The sequence below is a fragment of the Rhamphochromis longiceps genome, linkage group LG7 (assembly GCF_057381845.1).
Source record: "Rhamphochromis longiceps isolate RC_006_pf linkage group LG7, R_longiceps_female_GT1.1, whole genome shotgun sequence".
NCBI lineage: Eukaryota > Metazoa > Chordata > Actinopteri > Cichliformes > Cichlidae > Rhamphochromis > Rhamphochromis longiceps.
In genome coordinates this window covers 44378788-44402556 of record NC_140563.1, presented here as the reverse complement: position 1 = coordinate 44402556, position 23769 = coordinate 44378788, and the positions used below count along the sequence as shown (strand labels likewise).

The following is a 23769-nucleotide window of genomic DNA, read 5'->3' as shown; positions in this document are numbered from 1 at the left end:
CCATGGAGTATTATTTTTTAAATCATCATACTCTAAATATAGCAAAAACAGACTCTAGCTGAAAATGGCAATTTGTGTGACTCCTTTCAGACTCTATACCTGACAATGGAAAAATTGGCTGTGGCAATTTTATCACCATGAGACACATTTGTCCCAGCAAAGTAGCACGGCACCAACAGCAACCACAAAAATGATAAACTGAGTGGAGCAAGTTTAATGCTTGGAAATAAAATAATGAAGTCTGCAGACTGTACCAGCAAGTGTAAACTAACTGGGCAGCATGTCCATTCTATACAAAGGTACAGCATTGTGCATTGTGCATACAAAGGGAACTGGGTCAGCAGAGTTCAGTTAACCATCACAGTGGCCTGTTAAAGTATAAGAATAAAACGAACAAAAAAAAATCCCCGTTTATCACTACATAACCAAACATGCAACAGAACTGGAAAAGAATCTGAATAAATTAATTATGACCACCCTACATCCCACTGAAGCTGCACAATACTGTTGAGCCGCACAACCATGAGCATATGTTCCCCTGAGATGACCGGACCTCATAATGCACACACACCAAAGGAGCGAATGAAACCAATTCGACAGCAGAATCTGAATTGCTAATTTTGCTGCATGTTAAAATGAGAACTCAGGAAAAGCAAGTTATTGATTATGAAAATCAATGAGGCCAATGGAACAGAGTTGAAGGCACACTGGAAACTGTATACTAAAGAAGAGGGTGTGAATTAAAAAAAAGAAAAGAAAGAACTGTACTAATGTTAAGTTCAGGTTTTAGGTGTTATGTTTATTGGTGTAGTTTAAAAGCAAATGACTGGCACATTGAGGTTTTATAAAAGCTGAGCTTGCACTAAATACTAGCTTTGCACCTATATTAGATCCATCAACATCTGAACATCTGAAATTTCACTGTGTGTATAACAATTCCTGATCGGACTGAAATGCATAAGCCAACACTCCAGATAGAAAATATAAATCATGCATTTGGTTCCTAGAATACTCTGTAACATAAAAGATTGTATAGAAAATGTTCTATAGTCTGGGATTGCCACCTATGATCATCTGCAGATCTTGCTGAAATAATGCCTCTGGAGTGGAATCCCCATGTGCTATAGCACTTATGTTTTTCAGTTTTATTAAATAGCCGAGGAACAGATTGAGCACAACAACGCAATAGCCCTCTGCTCAGTCACTATTAAAAATATGATCCACACAACTCAGCCTGAAAGCAGCAGGAATCATAGTTATGCACAATGACAGATGCATTGCACTTATTTTGATAAAGGGTGAGCATGGTTTTAAAACTTCAGATATCCATCTATCCATTTCAGTTTGTTAATCAGTCATGATTAGAGTTCTGCATCTAATCTGGATGTTTGCACATTAAACAGTGGCAGCTGTTTTCAAACAAATGTTTACCCAGGCTTTTATTTTGATCTTCGTCCCATATCAATATGTGGCACATCCTTGACATGCAACCTTATTATGCAGTCAAAAACTAGGCTGGTATTGTAATTTGCCTGCCTTAGTACGAGGTGCAAATTTGACCCAAATCCTACCCGTGTGTCTCCTGTCAAACTCTGGTCATGGATGAGGAATGCAGAGTGTATTTAAAAGTGCTGTTGAATTTAATGTTTACTAAAGAGTAAATGAAATAAAAATATACAGAGAAAGAAATAAGGTGTTAAAAAAGAGAAAACATACAAACACACAGTGTCAGAAACTATATGTGGACTATATGTACGACATTTAAAAGTAATATAATATAGTATCACTTCGTAGTGTTTCAAATGTTTCTCACACTATGACACCTGATGCCAGCAGCTACATCCTCTTTGGTTATTATGAAACAACACTGAATGGATGCAAAAATGATTTCCTTTGCAACATCCTGTATTATACACATTACATTTCCGTTTGTGTTGTCAGCACCAGCAAAATGTGAAAGCTATATTATAATATATAGCAATCATAACTAACTGAAAATCTGCATTTTTGAAGCCAATTTCGTGAGCTATACTTCAAGAGCGACAATGAACAAATGCAATCTTGGATGTTTTATCTCTGTAGTGTGCACCATAATGCCTCTCAGCTTTAATTAAATCAAACAATCCTTGGATATTTTTTTGTTTGTTTTTGTTTTTTTAATTAAAGCCAGTAGAAGATAAGTTTGAGAGCAACTCCATAGGTCGAATGTTATAAGTAACAGTTTCCTTGAATTGGTTATTGGTACATATACCGTAATACACACAGTGTCAACACAGATGAAATACTCCAACACCATGTACACGAACCGAGATCCAGTTCATCAACATTAATTGGCTGAGGTCCAGCCCAGGAAATATCTACCAGCTACACCCACGTCTCGGCAGCCACCTGTCAGACTATGCTGCCACACCTCCAACAGAATTTAGATTTTGTACAATTCAAACAGGTCAGCTATTAAAACTGGGGGATGTAAAATTGATCCTGCTGCAAAGATGGACATTTTAAGATGGGAGTCTATGAGAGCTGACTTGCTTTTGGAACAAGGTTCTAGTGGCAGAGGAACTGCTGTTTTTGGCCCATGCTGACTTTATTTTGCAGGCCTGAACTGACCCGAATGTAAAGCTTATCACACACACAATATCATGATATAAAGGGGATGCATTTTTAGTTTGGCTGTGCAATTACAAAGATTTATTTTCTGCTGGCATGCAGTTGAGTTGTATAATTATTTTTCCTCCAAACACTGATAGAACATTTAGCATAATGGGCCCTTTATACTCAGTTCTCATCCTTGCGAGTTGCACCGGACGCCAGAAGTGACATCACTTCCATTGGCACAAGCTGCACTTTGGTGTTCTGGTATAATGTTGGGCAACGATAAGAAAATGAAATATAGTGATAGAATATGGGTAAAACGTGCATGTGCAGTGCCTTTGTTTTCATACGCACATGGTGGAAAAAACATGGCGGCGAAGGAGAACGAGAAGGGCGAAAGCGGATCGTTAAATGAAACGGATGAACCAGAATTGGTTTGTAAAAATGCTGCAACTTCAGTGGTGTGGAATAGAGCAGGGCGATATGGCCAAAAATATTTATCACGATATATATTTGAAAATTTGCGATAACGATATAATTGATGCGAGACAAAATACAACTCCACAACATTACTAGCGCAAAAAGACAACCTATCATTTATTTTCACTTAAACAAGAAGCTGGTTTTTATGTACATTAAAGCTTTATAAAAATGTAACAGTGCAAATGCAAATTCCTTGCTGAAAGTTTAACCAAAAGGCATTTCCAGTAGAAATGGGCTGACATATACTGAGCATAACCATGTATAATATTCACTGAAGTTAAAATATAAAAATATTCACTGTTTGCAACATTAAACTGCAGTGTGCAGTACGTATTTTTCGGACCATAAGGTGCACGGGATTATAAGGCACATTAAGCGAAACAAAGCAGTCAGATAAATCAAACTTTATTAAACTCATTCTTCTTGCTTCCTCCACTTCTGTACCATTGATTCATTAATGTTGAATTCTCTGGCAGCTGCTCTATTCCCATGTTGTTGCAGTATATTAATGACTAACCTTCTATTGTGGATGGATTATCTCAGTTGTTCTCCTGACTGAAGATTGGTCCTTTTACAGCATCCTGCCATGCGATTGCATTTGTCTCTAACCATGAGGAACCTTAACGTTAATTTTTATAAGTGGAAAAGTGTTAGTGTTCGTCCTCCAGCTTCACTGTTTATGTTATGCTAACATAGCTGTGTCGCTAGCGATCACGTAGCACATAATTATATACCAGCTAGCCCAACTTCAGTAACCCTACAAACGTCACTGCTGTTTAGTTTCCTGTCTTCATTTATGTTGGAAGTGATAGCAGAGCTGTACGTTTGATTTTTTTCAGAAATCTCTCAGTCAGAACATGCAATATCATGCTTAGGTAACTAGCGAAACTAGCGAGCTAACTTCCGCTAGCTTCCTGCTAGCTTCTAACTCCGTTAAATGTAATGCATTTTGTTTTCATGGATGCCTGGAAGTTAAACTTCATAGTTACACCTGGTAAAGCAGCAATGCTGATCGTTTTATTAAAGATGAAAGAATTTAGACAGTTTTTAACTCTTAGTGATGCTGCAGTGTTCGTTTGACCTGAAGTATACGGAGTTTAGGACCCAGATTACTCCCAGATTTAAGGGCATCTTAGTCCGACGGCCGCTTGCATGTTCTGCAAAAAATGTGCTTTGTCGTGTATCTGACGGACAAACACCAAACCAGTTCCACATCACTGAAGTTGCACCATTTTTACAAACCAATTCTGGTTCATCTGTTTCACTCAACAATCGGCCATGTGCGTATGAAAACAAAGGCACTGCGCATGCGTGTTTTACTCATATTCTATCGCGATATTTCATTTTCCTATCGTTGCCTAACATTATACCGGTATTACCGTGAACGGTATAATATGGCCCAGCCCTAGTGTGGAACTGGTTTAGCTTTCGTCCGTCAGATACACAACAAAGCACTATTTTGGTAGAGCATGCTAGCCGGCCGTCATTATTACCGTGTTTTTTGGTGTTTTTAAAATCAATCCTTTGATTTTTCTGAAAATCAACAGTGCCCCTTATTATCCCGTGTGCCTTATGTATGGATTCTGGTTGTGTTTACTGACCTCGAAACGATTTTATGCGGTACACGGCGCTCGAAAATCTGTCAAATGTTTTAGCACCGCTTGATGGATTGGCAGAGCATTACGGCTATTGTAGGCAGGAGCCTCGCAGAGTGATACGTACTGTGCTTCAACATAATATTACTGTATTGTGTGTCTATAACCTCTTTTTAAGTTTTGTGGATATTATACATGGTTATGCTGAGGATATGTCGGCCAATTTCCACTGGAAATGCCTTTTGGTTAAACAGTCAGCAAGGAATTTGCATTTGCACTGATAAATTTTTATATAACTTTAATACACAAAAAACAGCTGCTTGTTTAAGTGAAAATACATTGATACATTGATTTTTTGCACTAATAAAGTTGTGGAGTTGTAAAGTATTTTGTCTAGTGTCAATTATATCGTCAGTTATATCTTTAATCACAAATTTTCAAATGTATATCGTGATAAATATTTTTGATCATATCCCCCTGCTCTAGTTCTTACTCTGCAAAAGTGAAAAAAAGCAAGACCGTTGTCGCTTTCATTTATTCAGTGGTACAGAAACTTCTACTGGGTCTCTGAGTCTGGAACACTAACATACAGTTCACTGTGGAAACGGGACACTAGGACAGCACTGCATCATACAGCATTACAATGGGGGTTGGTATATTTGACTCTAGGTGCGGGTTAAAACAACATGGTCAGTTTGGTTTCGAGCATTCATAAAGTGATAAGGGAAAGCTGACTTTGTTTTACAACACACCAATGAGGTCACTGCTCCACTGTCAACACAGCAAGCAGACAGACAGCTAGTTTAATCTCCCACAGACCTAATTCATATTCTAGCATCGAACTGGTTCGTCTGAATTCTGTGCACAGAAGCCTGTAGAACATGGGTGAGATAGATGAATGGAACATTTAAAAACAAAATACAATCCCGGACTGTTGAGGCCTGGACGGTAGCCCGAAGTGCCATAAGACGTCCTTGTTCGCTGACAGACTAGGTTTTCAATAACAATTCCAATACCATTCTTAATCAAAGCAGTTGCATGTAGAACTGGGCGATATATCGACTTTTTAAATATATTGATATATTTTTAGACGAGATATGAGATGTGACAATATCGTAACGCTATAGTATGTGTTAAGTTAGAATTATACTTGAGGAGCTGCAAGTTTGCCTGTCTTTCGTCCACTTTTGTCTCTACGCAACGTTACTCTGCCTCGCCTCTCTCCTTCACTGAACACAACTCCCCCTCTCCCATCGCTTCACCTGCAGGCAACGACAAGATGGACATGGCAGCTATCAAAGAGGAGCTGGTCGGTAAAAAGTAAACATTTGGAGATTAATGCTACCAGCACTAAAATGGTAATCTCATTAAAACGACGTTAACGCCATAACTGCATTAATGCGTCAATGCGGCTGGACGGCGTCAACACGTTAACGAGCCAACCGGGCTAACACATTGACACCATGCAGCTCCACGCACGGGGGCTGCCCGGCCTAAAACCCTTTCATTTTCTCAAAAATCGACAGTGTATGAATTCATACAACCAGAATTATGTATGAATTCTGGTTGTGCTTACTGACCGCAAACCGCTTTTATATGGTACACGGCGCTCAGCAATCTGTAAGCTACAAAGCCGCACCACTTGATGGATTGTTGGAGCATTACGGCTACCGTAGTCAGGAGCCTCGCGGAGTAATACCTACTGTGCTTCAACGTAATATTACCGCATTGTGTGTTTGTAAGGACCACAAATGGCACCAGTTAAGAAACATGGTTACAAAGAGGATTTCAAACTCCAGGCTGTCAGTCACATAGTAGAACACAATTGTGAGCTTTTTGTTATGCACAAAAACAACATTGTTTTATTTTATTTATGGAGAATTATTATTTAATAAATGCTGATAATTTATTTCTGAGTAATTTTTTCATGTACGCTGTATATTAATAAAAGTGCCTGTGTGAGATCTGGGACACAGCTTTGACTACGAACTCACTTTTTGTTCTTACTTTAGGGATTTAAAAAAAATTTAAAAAATAAAATAAAATATCAAGATATATATATCGCCATCCAGCAAAAGAATATCGAGATATGAATTTTGGGTCATATCGCCCAGTCCTAGTTGCATCCAGACCTGACCACTAAAGGCCAGGTCAACAGGCCACAATAAAGACTTTTGCTACTGTGAGGTATAGTAGCAAAAGTCTACTATTGCAAAATGAACATCTTACTCAGGTCTGGTCTAATACACACACACACACACACACACACACACACACACACACGCACACACACACATTAAACAGAAAAAAGGCAAGTCTTCCAGGACTAACATTAATCTTGCGAACAAGTTTTCCCATCAATTACATTAAGCGAGGCACTGGGTGTTTGACTTCCAATTAGGTAGCATTTAGTGTCTCACCTTTATGATCAATTATGGACATTAATGGACTACACCCAATATAAAAGGACACATTTCCTCTGCATTGGTACTGTAATGAGTTATCTTTCCATTTTGTGTTTGTTTGAGAATTTAGCATTGAAATGGATCTTGGTCAGATCCAGGCGGTTCTGGTCAGGCTTCATCTCTGGTGTTACAATCCGACAGCCCATCGTTCATCTTAACGTAGCAAAGATTGCCTCTAGGAGGGGTTTACAATTTTGGAGTCCAGTGACTAGTAAGCAAAAATAATAATGAGATCAAAAATACATTCTTGAATTAATCTTTTTTTTTTTTTTTTTTTTTTTTAAACAAAAAGAGAAAATCTCCTGCAAAAAGACATGTTTTAAAGTTTTGTAACTGCATGACGTATGCTAATGAAAAAATAAGTTGAATAACCAACTAACCAAGAATCTATCAGTTTGTATTAAGACATCAGGGATAATACTAGCTGTTGCACATACCTATTAAGGCTGGCCTCAACATGTAACAATTTTACTCATTTAATCAGCACAGATGACCACCATTAAAATTTAAGCTTGATTAGGCGCCTGTCTCTCCAAATTAAAACAAATTGAGCTTTTCAGCTCTGAGAGGTTATCTTAGTGGTGCTTCTGTTCAGGACACATCCAACAGGTGCCTTAGTAGTGTGCCAAACTCAGGTCAATGTGTGCTCTTAAATAGAAAATTCAGCAGGATTAGCTCTGTCTATACAGCTGTAAGATCTACTGAAGAAGCCCTCAAAACTCCTTAAGATTTAACAGGATTATTTAAAAAGTGCAAAAGTCATTTAACCCTTTAAGACCTACTATAGAACCAAGTCCGCCAGAGTTATCTTTATATTTTTGCATGCAGTAGTGCCATTTTTGGGAGCATTTCAAGTTGCTATACATCAATATAACCGTTATAGCCCAGATTTTAATAATATGTATGCATTAAGTCTATAATAACTACATATATTACAACAAAGTGCAATAAACTACAAAAAAATTGATAATACTTTTTTGGGTTTTAAGAGGTTTATCCCTCAAAATTGTAAATACAAAAAAGTTGCACAAAATAGTTTCTAATAACAGGAAATTTATTTTGAGTGTCTTCATAGTTTTATGTTTGAGCTGCACCAATTTTTATATACTGCTGGAGAAGTGAAAATAAATATTACAATGCAAATAAACACCATGTGCATCAAAATAAACTATTTCCAGCAGTGCAATTTGAGTTCTAAGCATCCCAGAAACTATTCAGAAAACTATGAACTCAAAAATGACTTTTAAAAATTATTGTGCTAGCTTACGTGGTTCTGGTTCTACAGGGATTTAAAAATAGTTACGCAAAACTGAGCATACCCGCTCCGACCGGTTTTAAAGGGTTAAGCATCATCGACTTGTACTGTAGATAAGTCTTAACAGGACTTTGTATTTATCTCTTTAAAAACTAGGTTTCCAGGTGTAAAGTTTCTTCTTTAATTTTTTAACTCTATTAACTTTTACTAAGGTATTCATTCATTAAAATAATCACATTAGTGTACATATGAACAATATTTTAAAAAAGTTTGTATTAAGATTATTTAAAAAAAAAAAAAAAAAAAAAAGGTGCAGGAAAAGTGCTTCAAACATCTAAAAGATGAGCTTAAACATTGCAAATACAATCATTGCATTTGCATTTAACATTCCATTAATGACATTGTGCTTTTAAATATTGCTGAAGATTTTGTGCTGTGTATAACACTACACACGTGCAGTATTAGATCAGTTTGCCAAGTGTTACATTAGCACTGCTAGCAGCAGTAATCCACCTTTCCTGTTGGCCAGCATCTACATATGTGCCTGTGCAGAATGTGGTTACACACAGCTTCAGTCTTGTTTATGTTAACTCTTGTAATATCTAACGTATAACCACTCATCTTTCAAAGCATTGTAGAACTGCACTAGTTCTCACAGCTGTCTGCCTACTTTCCATCACAAAGAGGGAGCAAGCACCACTGCCTGCCCTTAGACGGAAGACGAGATATTACAACCAATGGGTAATTTTGGATATCAATAAAATAAGAATCACTTGTTTACCTGACAAGTACTTCTGGTGCCGACTAGCAAAAGCAGCAATGTTTAAACATCTAGTTGACCAGATGTTTAAACATTGCTGTTCTTGCTAGTTGGCAAGAGCAAGTGTTTTAAATCCAGACTCCAGACTGAGCTTTCCTTTCACGACATGCAGTGTACAAGGATTTAAAGCACCGGCACCCTGACCCTGGAGCTGTGACGTCAAGTCTGCATTTGTCAGTTTCAATGACCCCCACATACATTAGGTGGTACTTGATCGTAATGTCAGGTAGAAAGCTTGTTCTACAGGTTTGTTCTGAGAGAGAACATATGTTGACATAAATCCACACACAAGTTGATCTCTGCTTTTCTCTCCTTTTGTTTTTTGTCAACTATTAAATGTGTCAGATTGGCACAACTAAAAGAAAAGTTCTATTTTTTAAATATGCTGTAAATTTGATTGGATATGACAATCGGCAGATATGCAATGTAAAGTCTAATGTTTTAGGAACAAAAAGCTCCAGCAAAAAGCAAAAAAAACAAAACCCAAACTTCTTAGTTTAAACAAATAATTCTTTACAAAGATTCTGCTGTACATCCCTTTACACCTACATGCTGCAGCATTATGTTATTATTTTGGAGTAAACTTCATAGTTCTTGCAATTATATAAATTACAGTAAAATAGAAGTACCATCAGGTCCTTAACTATTTGTACTGGCTTTCCACTCAAGTCTTGGGTCTTGTGGCATCTCTACACAAGGACACACTAATTACATGTGCAATAAAATATTCATGTTGCATATCATAGTGCCCCATCTTGCTATACAATATAGTTACGCTTCAGACATACAGATATTTTTAAAAACACGCAGGCACTCGTAACTCTACCGCAAATGTATCTCTGTGGTAAGTGAGCCTGTAGTTTGCTTCAGTTTTGCCTGTTAAACTGAGCAGTAACCCAACTTAAATCTTATGATTATTACGAGCGCCACTATCTTGTCTTCATTTTTCCTCAGCTTCCTAATCCTGTCCCATATTAATTTTTTTTTCTAAAAAAACCTGAGCCTTTATTGCCTTTTTACTCTCATTTGTCAGTAACAAAAAGGAAATGCATGGGTACTTGAAATATAATATAACCTATTAATATAACCTTGAAACTATATGGCAATATCCCAAAAGGTTGATTCTGTTCATCTGGACATTTCGTCACCCACCCAAGTGACGAAACGTCCAGATGAACAGAATCAACCTTTTGGGATTTACTTACCTGGATGATTGGGCATGCGTCAAGATATATAGCATTATTTTTTAACATTTTAGCCTGATCCACAATCTGAATTGACAGAAAAGTATTTTAACTAACTGAAAGTGTTTCAAAGATTAGACAGATGGATTCAGTTTTAGCATGGTGGCTAGCTAGTTAAATTCCTCAAGTGAACTAACTTGCTGAGACTCACACCGTTTAACTTGACTGCAAGACTGCACAGGCCTGTTATGCATAAACAGCACTGCACTACCAATGATACGCTGGCATTCAGGTAACAACTTGTTACCTGAATCATCCTTAACATCCTCCACCCTTAGGTCACACTGACACAGAAATGACATATGACTTGGGTGTAGGCTATGTCAATTATGGAGAGATGGTACTTTCTTGGAGAACTCAAAATGTTTCTGACATGTAAATTCAAGTATTTCCTTCTAGACACTTTTTCATTGTAATCTACCCATGTCTATACACCAAGATGGAAGCCTACATATTTCAATTTAAAGGAACCCTATTGAACATAACACTCTTCTTCACTGCAACACCATCCAAGTCATCTCAAGGAAAACATACCTACTGGGCAATTTTTATGCCTTTGGAGAAATTTCTCAGACTTGGAAGAATTCAAAAGCATGACAAAGGAGATGAAATCATGATTTAATTAAGGAAAGTGCCATCCCTCCATAATCGTCAGAGCCTAATTCCATGCTTTAGTATCTTCAAGATATGAACTGCTTAAGCCTTAAAACCTTAACAGAAAAAAAATGAAAGAATAACTTTCATCACTGAATTGAACCACTATCATCAGAAATCCAGGGACATAATTAACAGACACTGGCACATCTTAAAAGCTGAACCGTCACTAAGTGGAATCACTGAGTGGAATCACTGAAATGCCTCCTCTCCTATCATTTCAAAGAGCTCAAACAATAAGCAATAATCTTGCACACAGTTTTCAGGCCAGCAAACCTAATCACACTTGGCATCACCTAAAAGGAAACTTAAGATGTTGGTAAATGCAGACAGTGTAACACCATTTCAGATATATTTTACCCATCCACATATTGGTAAAACGTTCCTTATCAAACAATTCATAAACTAAACTACAGTACAACATCAGTAATCTGTATTCTTGAATGCCCCAATGGTCAAGCTTACACTGAAAAAACAAAGAGCAGTCAACCAGTGAACTTCAGAACATATTAGATGCATGCATACTGGGAACTTGGAGTAGTTACAGCCAAACACTACCAAGAAGCTAAACATCAGTCCCTTGCCACTCTGCATTTCATTGGATTTGACTTCTCAGAAAGAGGTGTATTGGGTCTCAACACTCAACACAATGATGCCTGCTGGACTGAATGATGATTTTAGTTTAAAATGTTTTCTGAGAACAAGTTTACCGTAATTGTCGGGCTATAAGCCGCTACTTTTTGCACAAGCTTTGAACCCTGCGGCTTTTAGTCAGGTGCGGCTTTTCTATAGATTGTCCATGATTTTTGTCATATCGTAAGACGATTTGTTTTGTTTGTTCCGCTGTTGTACGGCACTACGTTGCCTGGCGGAAGGATCGGGGTTCAAGAGTGGTATGTTGGTCACATGTCCATCCGCCAGGCAACATAGTGCCGTACAAGTAGCGCGAAAAACAAACTTCAAAGTAGCGCTATGCGTTCAGCGGGAGTCGTGGATGACGAGCGGCGATAAACTTGCGAAAAGCAAGTTGTGCTCAACTCTACCGGTGGATTCTGACAGCGTGGAAAAGTGTGCAAACATCCACGATCACCAACGGATTTCGAAGGGCTGGACTGCTGCATGATGAAGAGGAGGACACCGCCACGGCCCTTCAGAGGGTGTTCGACTCTGACACTGACAATGAGGATTATCTTTGGTTTTGAAAGTGACAACGAAGGAAAGAAGCTGAGAGTGGATGACGAAGCCATCCTGAGCCTGTTCGTTTCCGACACTGGAGAAGAGGACTTTGGTGGTTTTAGTGCGCAGGAAGATGGTGGTGAATGACTGACTTTTCTTCTTGTTAAAGCCGTGTCACTGCACCTGAGCCTAAAAGGTAGTCTGAATCTATTTTTCTGGTGTGCTGTAGGTTACTGTTATGTACTACATTTGTTACTCATTTATGAAGCACAGCACATGTGCAAATATGTACCCATAACTTGATTTTCAAAATATTAATAAAAGGGGTGTGTCTCCAAACAGCCATCTCTTTCCTGACAATTCGCTTTGTGCATATTCTCTTACATATGATAAGTCAATATTGAAACACCTGCGGCTTTTGGTCAGGTGCGGCTAATGTATGTACAAAACAGGATTTTCCCCTGATTTTAGCTTGTGCGGCTAATATTCAGGTGCGCTTTGTAGTCCGGGAAATACGGTATATAAAAATACAGAATATTTACAATAAAACTAATAACCCAAGACATAATCATACTCAGTCATATATATCACTATATCATTAGTTTGTTTTCTTTAATGCTCTAACAGAAAAAAAAATGCCACTTATTACCTTTGAGTACTTGACACTGGACACAAATAACTGTGTTATCCTCCTAATATTTTATTATTAGCCATAGCTGCTAGTTCCTAGCTTAATGATGTTGGCTACTGTGGCTATTGGTTAACTGCTAATAGTGAAATGGCTACTGTTAATGTGATCTCTGGCTTTGTTAACATTTATGAAACCGTTTAACAACTTTGCTGGCAACTTTGCTGTCCTCTCAAAATTCGACAATGCTCAGCAATAAAGTGTTGCTGAGCATTGTGTAGTGGTCATGTGTTCGGCAAATAGTGAGGTGAGGAATTTGACTGGAGGCAAAGATGGCACTGTTGCCATCGGTACTTTTGCTTTATCTAATCAGATCTGTAATTTTTAGCTTATTATTATCTACGTATTATTTTTTAAACAACTTTACTCAAAAATATGTGAATTTACAAGTAATTCAATTGCTGATGGCACAAAACTATTTAACGTTAGTTTCCAGAGGAATGAGATGTAGTACTCTTCTTGCAGTCATCTGTCAGCAGTATAGTACTGCTGACAGAAAGAAACATTATACCAGAGGATATACAGTAGTCATATACGTAAACACACACACACACACACACACACACACACACACACACACACACACACACACACACACACACACACACACACACACACACACACACACACACACACACACACAAAAAGGCCAATACAGTTTTACTGCCCCCTTTGGATATTTTTGCTGCCACTCTTCCCACCCACAACTGGGCTGCTTAAACTAAAATAATAAGTTTAATAGCTTTTTACCAATATAGGTCTTGATTGTGATTATAAAAACGAGCACTGTTGCTATCAACTTAAGAAAAAAAAATTAAAGCTCAGGTTAAGTGAAAGAAAATTAACGGTCTTAGCTAGGGCTGCACGATTAATCGTTAGAAAATTGCGATCTCAATTCATACTTATGTGCGATCTCATTTCCAAATGACAACAATTTTTAAAAAAAAGACGATGATTGTACCGCATTTTGATCTGGGTACAATCTGCAACAAGCGCTCACTCTTCCTGCTCAACAAATGACAAGGGCGGAGCCTTATACCACGTGATACAGAAGCTGGCTGCTGAAATTGGCAGGGAAAAAAAACAACGGAGAGCACGTCAGGGATGACAAGAAAGTGACTGGAGAAAATTTGTCCCGGTCAACCACCCAAACATCAATAACAGGAACCTTATGCAGCGCTTCCCTATACACGTCGAACTCCCGCAGGCACAAAGAAATTATGGAAGCTATCACTTATCACCAGTGTTGGGTAAGTTACTTTAAAATAGTAACTTAGTTACATTACTAGTTACTTCTCTCAAAAGTAACTCAGTTACTTCAAGTTACTCGTTACTTTCAAAGTAACTAGTTACTAGGGAAAGTAACTTTGGTTTTACTCAGAATTCTCTTGTTAATGTGTTTCTCCCATAACTTTGCCAGTCTTCTAGCTTGCTTACTTGCCACAAGTGCACTGTGCCACCTACCAATAGAAAGGAAAATATAATGTATAATGTATAATGCATATTTCCACGAGAGAAATCCCACGCCTGGACCGTCATTGACTGCTGCCATGATTCTAGCCTACGTCACAGAGTCATGTGCGCCTTTTACATCCAACACAAAAACTGCAGTCGTGGTGCTTTCGATTGTACTCAGAACTCGGAAATTCTGCCTTCTGAATAGGAAGATGTAGGTAACACCAGACTGCAGATGAGCTGCATACAGGGCTGGACTGGGACAGAAAATCGTCCCGGGCATTTTGACTAGAGACCGGCCCACCATTATAGGAAAAAAATCATAAAGCCTTTGAATGAAAATAAACACTGTTGTGACAGTGATGTACACTGTTTTGATGGTATATATGCATCAATCTATCAATCGTTTGTTGTAAGATTCAGATATTTATTTTTTAAAAGCTAGACATTTTAAATGGGAATAAGAAAGAAAAGTATTTCTTTGTGCCCCCCTTTCCCTGTTAATGCCCTACATGCCCCCCTGGCAACACTTTGCTAGATCCGCACCTGCACAGTTACCAGCTGTCAGCTACCTAAAAAAGGATCCTGGTGTTATTTGTCTCTCAGAAACAGTTCATAACTTCCCTTCAACTCATTCATGTCACCTAAAAGGTAAACCTGTTTCTCCATCACCTGTTCAGCTCTGATGATCCAGTAAGGACATCTCCTGGTTTCATCTTCATGTTTCCCTCTCACCAGATAACCAAACCATATCATGACCCGCAGGTTTACAGCTGTGGCTCCAGCAAACATCAGCTGATACTAGAAATTAATATTAAATAAATTCTAACAACAGCTGATCAAGCTTAAACGTGCTGCTGTTGTTTAGCGTGACATCCACTGGTTTCCTCTTTCGGCGCAAAGTGAGCGATAAACAAACAAGAGAGCCGATCAGCTGATCATTGATCAGTTTCATGATTGAAGTAGAAACGGGAGAGGGAGGGGGAGAGAATGAGAGAAGAAGAGGCAGCTGTGCAGCAAAGACACAGAATAACTCCAGCTTTGTGCCTTTTTCATTGTAGCTGAATAACGGGACAAACTGTTCCTTTTCACCTCAATAAGAAGCGTTTAATATTTTCTCTGAATACCAGACGGGACGGTTGGCAACTCTAATAACTTATGAACAAAATAAAGTTCAACATCATTAACTTCATAGCACCCACCCAGCTGTATAGAAACTCCCGTCATGCTAGCCAGCACGCAGTACGGAAAAAGTCAGAATAACGAAAATAAACTCCACCTAAACTTGATTTATATCTGACCCAGAGAGACTGCAGGTCATAACTTCTTACCTGAAGTTCAGTTCACACTTGGACCGGCGGCTGCCTCGGGTCTCTTTTCCTTCTGCGTCCCCTTTCCTTCTTCCACCTGCTGGCCTCCACCACTTGCTAATGTTACTGAATCTGTGGAAGCTCCGCGATAGCCACCACACGAAGTAACGAGTAACGACCCTATCTAAATCCCAGTAACGACTAACGCGTTACTGATTTTGGCATAATAACTAGTTACCGTGCTCGTTACCACAATAATAACGTAGTTACTGTAACGCGTTACTTAATAACGCGTTAGTCCCAACACTGCTTATCACCTGACCAAAGATATGGCTCCCATCAACACTGTGCAAAACGAGGGATTTAGGAAAATGATCAACACCCTAGACAACGCTACACAGTGCTGTCCCGCAACTATTTTTCTATTGTTGCACTACCTGCTCTATACACGCAGCGTCGAGCAACGGTGGAGACGGAATTTCAAGCAGTACAACATTTTGCGGCAACGACAAAATGTGAGACATTTGTTGTTTTTATGTTTATTTATTGTTTTTATGTTCAGTCTCAACTGTTACGAAGTTGATGTGCAGTTAATAAGTGCAATAAATATTTATACTGGAAAAGAAAATCGTGAGAGAATCGTGATCTCAATTCTAAGCAAAAAAAATCGTGATTCTCATTTTATGCAAAATTGTGCAGCCCTAGTCTTAGCCCAAGGGCTGTCTCTTTGCTCACAGCTCGGTGAATGTGTGTCAGAGGTGAGGCTCCAGCTCTACCATAAAAGACAACAACGTCATCTTCTCTGCTATTGTGCTACTTAACCCAGTTTTCTGTGCAGATGAACTGATAACAGTAACTGGTGTAAACGCCATCACTAGCCTAAACAGGTCAGCAGGCAGGGGTTATGTCAAATCTTCCAACACTTTATATCTTTACTGGGTCTCTCTGGTGGTGGCAGGACTTAAACAGTTATATTAGGAAAAAAAAAAGTTTTCAGTATATTACAAATAGGGCAGTGCCCCATCAGTGTGTCAGAAATCAGTGTGTCCCTGCTGTTTATTCTGTATTTGCTCCCTCTGGGCAATGTGCTGCGCAAACATAATGTGTCCTTCCACACCTTTGCTGATGACATTCAGATCTACCTCCCTCTGAGGTTAGACTGTAAGGACTCTCTGCAGCCGTTATTCTCCTGTTTGTCTGACATTAAGACTTGGATGGCGCTTAACTTTCTACATCTAAATGAAAGTAAAACTGAAGTCATTGTGTTTGGGCTTCCTAAAGACCCCAACCTTTCCTTTGATTTTATGGGACCCCTAACATCCAAATGTACTTCCTCCATTAAGAGCCTCGGTGTTACTTTTGACAGTGCTTTTAAATTTGATAAACAAATCAGCTCCGTAGTCAAGGGATCTTTTTATCATCTACGGATTTTAGCCAAAGTCAAGTCCTACCTGTGCAGGAACGATCTAGAAAGGGTGGTCCATGCTTTTATTACTTCACGGCTGGACTACTGTAACTCCCTTTATGTTGGTTTAGATCGTTCCTGTCTGCATCGCCTCCAACTGGTGCAGAACGCTGCTGCTTGCATGCTGACCGGTTCCAAAAAGAGAGGCCACATCACTCCGGTTCTCTGCTCTCTCCACTGGCTCCCAGTTGCTTCTAGGATTGATTTTAAAATTTTACTGCTGGTTTTTAAGGTCCTTAACGGTACTGCACCTCCTTACCTGGCAGAGCTTCTTAGCATTTACCGCCGCAGGAGATCTTTGAGGTCAGCAGACCTGATGCTTTTAGATGTTCCCAGGTACAGACTAAAGACTGGGGGAGAGAGGGCTTTTGCTGTGGCTGCACCCAGACTGTGGAACAGTTTACCTCCTCACATCAGATTCTCCACAAGCCTAGGAACTTTTAAAACTGCTCTTATAACTCACCTCTTCTCATTGGCTTTTAGCAAGGTTTAACTTATTGTTTTAATTTATTGTTTTATCAGTGAGGAGTTTTATGTACTTGTGTTTTATTGTATTTTATATTTGTATTTTGTTGTACAGCACTTTGGTCAGCCTCGGTTGTTTTTAAATGTGCTTTATAAATAAACTTGACTTGAGAAAGAGTGCCATACAACTGAATAGTTCTGCTGCTCTATGCTTTCACTTCAGGAAGTGTGACTTTCATAATTTGATTTAAAATGTCACGGTTGAAAATTTCTCATTTACACTGCATGCACTGTCAGCTACACAACTAAAAGCTAGGAAGAGAAACTAGAACAAAACAACTACCAATGGTTAGTAATCTAACTTTAAAGCAAATTGCTGCTATTGCAAGAGTTGATAGTGGCAACAAATGAAGACTCTTCAGAAAGATTGGTCAGCTGGTTGTTGTGAGGTTGAAAGGGGCTCACTGTCGTTTGCGCCGGACAGCTTGATATAAAATTAGCTGCGCACAACAGAAACTAAGTGCACATTTAACAAATGTCTCTACAAATTGCGGTGAGAGATCGGTCTTCAAATATCTGCTCTTTGTCAACACTATTAATAAACTTAGGCATGTGATTTAAAACAGCAGTGCTTTCTGGTGTCTTCTGAAAGTTACTAGGAACACATTGCATTCAGTGGCTCAGTGTGCGAGGTAGCTGCACTGGGCCTAGCTGCTGCTCTTCTGACAAACGGGTACTGAGGTGAGGACAAAAGTGGCATCACTTACTCTACTGTAACAGGATGACTTAAAATTGATCTAGTGCAATATTAAACTATATTAACCTGATGATGCTGATATGAAGAGAAAACATCACTACTAGATAACACCAATAAAAATGTAGAAAATATGAAGCCATTTTCATGCATGTGCTCTTAACTTCTATCAGATTACATCAGGAGAAGTGTAGGGCAAAATGCAAATATCCCATGCAATTGGATCGGATGAGTTTTTGGGGGTTTTTTTTTGGGGGGGGGGGGGGGGGGGGGGGGGGGGGACCTGTCAGCTTCATGGGTCCATGTGATGTTTGAACAGAGCACCTAATACTGCAGCAAATCTAACATTTCCAGCACACTGCAAATTTATTTCCTGCTGTTCACTACAAGTGAGAAAAGCAGAAAATATCTCAACCAGATTGTTCCAAAACTGTCCTAAATTTGTGTTTGAAAACAGCTTATGTCTACAAACACTATGATATTCTGCCCTGATGGTTGGCTGTGCACACTGTAGTAATTAAAATAAATCTCAGGTTGGCTGCAAAGCAAAAAGAAAATTTAGTGCGAGCACACAAGCTTTGAGATTCAACTATAATTCCACATTTACTCATTATTCATCTCTGAAGCTCCTCAGTGACATTTAAGCTATTTCAAGCACAATAGATAGTCACGGTCTAATGTTTTTCTGCTGAGCTTGCAAATCAACACAAGCAACTATGTATCTAAACCCCATTTAGACTAATTTCTTTTGAGGAGCTTGAGTTAAATCATAAATATTACAATAAATACATCTCTAAGCAGGAATCCTTATATCAACAGCTCTTTAGCCATGGTTAACACAAAATCATTAAGTCACAAAATGTACAAGGCTTTGTTGACACTACGTGTTTAAAAAACAAAACAGATTTTCCTTCTCCATGGACTTTAGCCTTTTAGCCACACACGCAGTTTTAGGTCACTGAAACTGGCCTTTTGGAAATCATGGGTCAAGAAATTCAGAAAAGGCATTTGCAGGGTTGGCAGTTTTTGACGTTGCAGAGCCTGTGGTTCTGATTGGCCGACATGGCTTTATGGTTTGTCCACTTGGCATGTTCTTATCAGTGCTTCTATTGTGTTTCTGTATGTTTTCTTTTTTCCCCTCTATAAACTGCCTCTGTGGGTGTGTGTGGTTCTTTTCTTCCTCTTTTTTCCTCAAAAAAAATAGACTAATGTATGCAAATTAGACCAGAGAGAATTTTGAAGTGGCTGAATTTTCCCAAAATCCTTCTAGAAGAAAGTCTTGCCACTGAGCAGCCATCTGGGTAAAGCTTTGTGGCACTTGTTTGGGGAGTTAGTTTAAAGCAAGTATCTAATGAACTCGAACTTAAGCGGCAATTGAGACAAACTACACTCACAAATGAAATGTTTTAAATGATAATGAAATTATGTACAGATTTTCCCCAAAAGCAAGGGGTTTCCCCCCCCCTTCCCTTTCCCCCCCTCTCAGTTAAAATTTCATAACCATCTTTGCTGTTCTGAATAAATTTCAACCAGTATAATGTCTCTGATTCCTCTTTTTCACTCTCTTGGATGGAGGTTATCCGTTTTTCAGATTCCCTTTGTACTAAGCTACCTTCAACAAGTGTTAAAAGGTTGAGAATGAACAATACGTTAACACTGTTAAAGCAAGGCCTGGGGACAGATGATAATAAATATGTTCAGAGCAATCCCAGATAGCTTACCGATCAAGAGGATTGTTACAGGTTGTTTTCCCAATAACATGTTAAATCATCATCATTAGCTTTTGAATTCATACTTGATTTAATCTGCATCACTATAACTTAAATATCAGCATATATAAAACAAACACATGCAAAATGGTCATGTGTAGGAGCGCACATAAAATAACCCCAAATCATTTTTTATGTTTGTAGAACAGTATAGATAACAGTGCACCTGGAAAATATTCTTAATTTGATCATATAAGGCATGCCTGAATATTTCTATTCATACCTTTTTTTTAAAAATAAATAAATAATCAAACATAAAGTTAACCCTCCTCCCCTCCCAGTCAGAGATGATCTCAGTCCTATAAATGTAATTAAAAAAAGAAAAATGGGGCTGTAATATTGTGAAGACATATTTCAATGTTAGTCCCATTTAAAGCAAAAGAATAAATGGACATTATCTGCTGTGTTACGAATCAATCCACTGATTTAACCACATCTGGAGGTAGTTTTAATTGTGCTTTGATCCGATCTCATCGAGGTGTAAATCCATCTTGATCGGCAGTGGGTTTTATTGCTGCTGGGTCACATAAATTAAGCTTACTATGTTAATTAATCCTCACCAGTGCTTCGCTTATCTTCTGATATATCACAGCCGTTGACAAGTCAAACGGGATCATGAAGCTTGTTTTTTGGACACTAATTTGCATTCTGAGATCCAATAACATTGCACACAAAATTTATGACAACGACCCTTTCAAATATCAAGTTTCATTGTAAAAGCCTGTGGACTGGGTGTAGTCATAAAAATTGTGCATTAAAAAAAATATACAAACTATTTTCTTTCTTTGGCCTCACATTTTACAGTGATTTGGACTTTTTATACAACACATTTACCACACAAACAGTTTGATAGACCACTTATGAAGCTAAAAGCACACAGTGGCACCCTGCTGGCAAAAACGTTGGGAAAAACTTTGTTTTATCTGCATTTACAGATATCGCTGTACTGGGAAAGACTTTTGCTCACTGATCTAAAACTGATGAAAGATATTCAATTGTGATTTTTTTTAAAGAGCATGAATACTGGGATTTTCAGAGGCAGAAGGTGTGACATTAAATAAAGGTTAGTATATGAAATAAACAGTCGACTCGTACAACTCAATGAATGCACTCTCTTAGGGAAGACCCGGTTGGCTCGGCCTTCTCAGACTCAAAACAATCTTGTAGTAGACATGACACAAACACTTAATCTTTAGTTCATAGATCAGACAAGTATAACCTAGTATAGATTAACTAGGCCATAAGAAAGAGGTCGTTTTCGGAGACAACGCATTTCACTTATCACATCATCTCTGAATGATTTCGTGCAATCTATACTTTCGCCGACCACAAAAATTACTATGACACTATAGTTATATATCGTTTCTATACCTCGAGACCTGATGGTGCCATCTGTGACCGCCTATCGCTTGTCACTGTATGGAAAAACTGCATTTTTGTGACTTGACACCGATGCTAGCTTAGCTACAGCCGAACCTTTGTTATTGTGTGAGCAGCAGGTCGACGACGAATGCCAGCTAGCGCTAATTTGTTGGCACAGACAACAAACTAAGCCTTTTAACACTGTCATGAAACGCTGCGTTTATTGTGCACAACTGGGTTTACCAACAAAGCCAGCCGTACTCCAAAAAGCGAAGGAAAATTTTTAAAATGACCACCCCATTGTGCTTTAGCTATCAGCAGGGCAGCTAACTCGTTAGCATTTCCTTGCAACAGCCACCATTGGATTTAACCGATGCTGGACAATGTTAGCACGGCATCAGCTGGGGCTGCTCGTTAGCTAGGGCTAGCCAAAGTTAGCAGTTTAGCAAAAAAAAAAAAAAAAAATCAAGCTGATGGAAAAATATCTGGATGAGTGACCTTTTGTTCTGAAGACGTTGATAAATGCATGTGAAGTGTCGATGTGAAGAGACAAAGGTTTCTGTATACTGACAGAAATACGGTTCGTTGGTTTAATGACCTATTGCAATCTGGTTTAGCAATAGCAACAGCGGCTACCAATCGGTAGCGCAATGCCTGTACGCACTCACCAGGATGAGTAGCCTTGCTCCGCCATATCGCCAAAAACAGTGGGTTCCGCGACTGTGGCTAACACAGATTCAGGTCCCAGTGACAACCCGTTGGGACCCGGGAGATGTTTTCTTGCGTTTCCTTCACAATTCGACGTCTTAGCGGTTACTTTTTGGTGACAACATGGTGATACATCCCGGCAGCAGCTAGTAAGAACTAGCTGAATATCTTGCGGTTAAAACGACAGTGATGGTTTGCTATCGTTAGGTGGACTAGACAAAGCACCCCGAGAAAAAAAGACACAGCTGTTATTTTCGGTGGTTTCGCTAGTGTCCTGCTGTCACTCCAACCGAGAAGGCTCGGTCTCCAACGATGCTACACCCACAGTAAATCCATATTCAGCTCGCTGTATGCAGACTAAATTCGGATATTCCTCAAGTCTGCACCTCTAGCTGTTATGGAAGACGTTCAGCTTTGTTTTCTATGGCGAGTCCACGGGAGCGCGCAAAATCGCCCTACTGAAGAGGTTTACAAATAGGACGTGCACTGAAACGCTTTCATGCATCGAAAACGTTTGTAATGGTTTCCCCTCCCGGCAGCACTGCAGCCTATCATATACACAGCGATTATGAAAGGCAACGAGTTGTTGCAATTAATTGCTGAATTATGTGACATACAAAATACGGAAAAAACGGGCCGTGCATGAATATTTAACCAATTTACTTTAGTATTATGACAAAAAATAAAATTGTAAATTAAATTAAAAAGAAAAACAACTTTTTTTCAGAGCAAATTAAATTGAATACGTGTGTATAATTATAAAAAATAAATTCGTTTTAAGATTTTTAAAAATATTGTTTTGCATAATGCGACTCCTTTGGTGATTTTTTGTTTTTTAAAAGGGACCAAAAGCCGATAAAAGAAATGTCGTGCGGTTATCAAGTTGTCAGGACAATATGTTGACTGGAAATGTGAATCACCCCATAGATGCCCTTTATCAAAATATAAATAAAAGAGTGTGCAACATAGCAATATTTACTGAAATAATCAAGTCAAATTTATATAAAAAATATATTGGGCCTAGTTCTTTGTTTTTTTTTCTCAATGTTTATGTTCTCAATGTTTATGATGATGATTACGTAAATAAATCCATTTGTTGTGTCGCCCCCTCTGGCTCCTCAATGTAATAACCATAGTAGGGCATTCACTGTCGTTCCCCTTTTAGTGGTAAAAAAAAACATAAACTCCACATGAAGATTGGGACTTTGCAGGTGAAATAAAGGTCAACGTGTATTGGGCTTGACCAAGTTACAAGATCTCTGCTCAAACACTCAGTGACGTTATCCATGGGCGGACTTATCCGTAGCTTAATTTATAGTTCTGTGGCCAACGCCATTTCCTGCAATTATATCTGTGCTTCTGTGTCGATGGCAACATGTAGTTACACTTCTAGGGAGGTAAATGTCCAGTTACCACATAGGGTTTGCAATTACAATGTAACTACAGCACAGATTTAACACAAAAGTATAAATCCACTGTGAGTAAGCAAACAATGGAAGCATATGT

General features: G+C 38.7%; 1 protein-coding gene across 1 annotated transcript in view; it reads right to left on the bottom strand.

The window, feature by feature from the left end:
- The window catches only part of sppl3 (signal peptide peptidase 3), a 39852-nt gene extending 17070 nt beyond the window's left edge, over positions 1-22782 (bottom strand). The window contains exon 1 of the mRNA XM_085413795.1: positions 22224-22782. Within this exon, the coding sequence (XP_085269921.1) occupies positions 22224-22249 (26 nt within the window). The 5' untranslated portion in view covers positions 22250-22782. The remainder of the gene's footprint in view (positions 1-22223) is intronic.
- Positions 22783-23769: the final 987 nt, after the last annotated feature.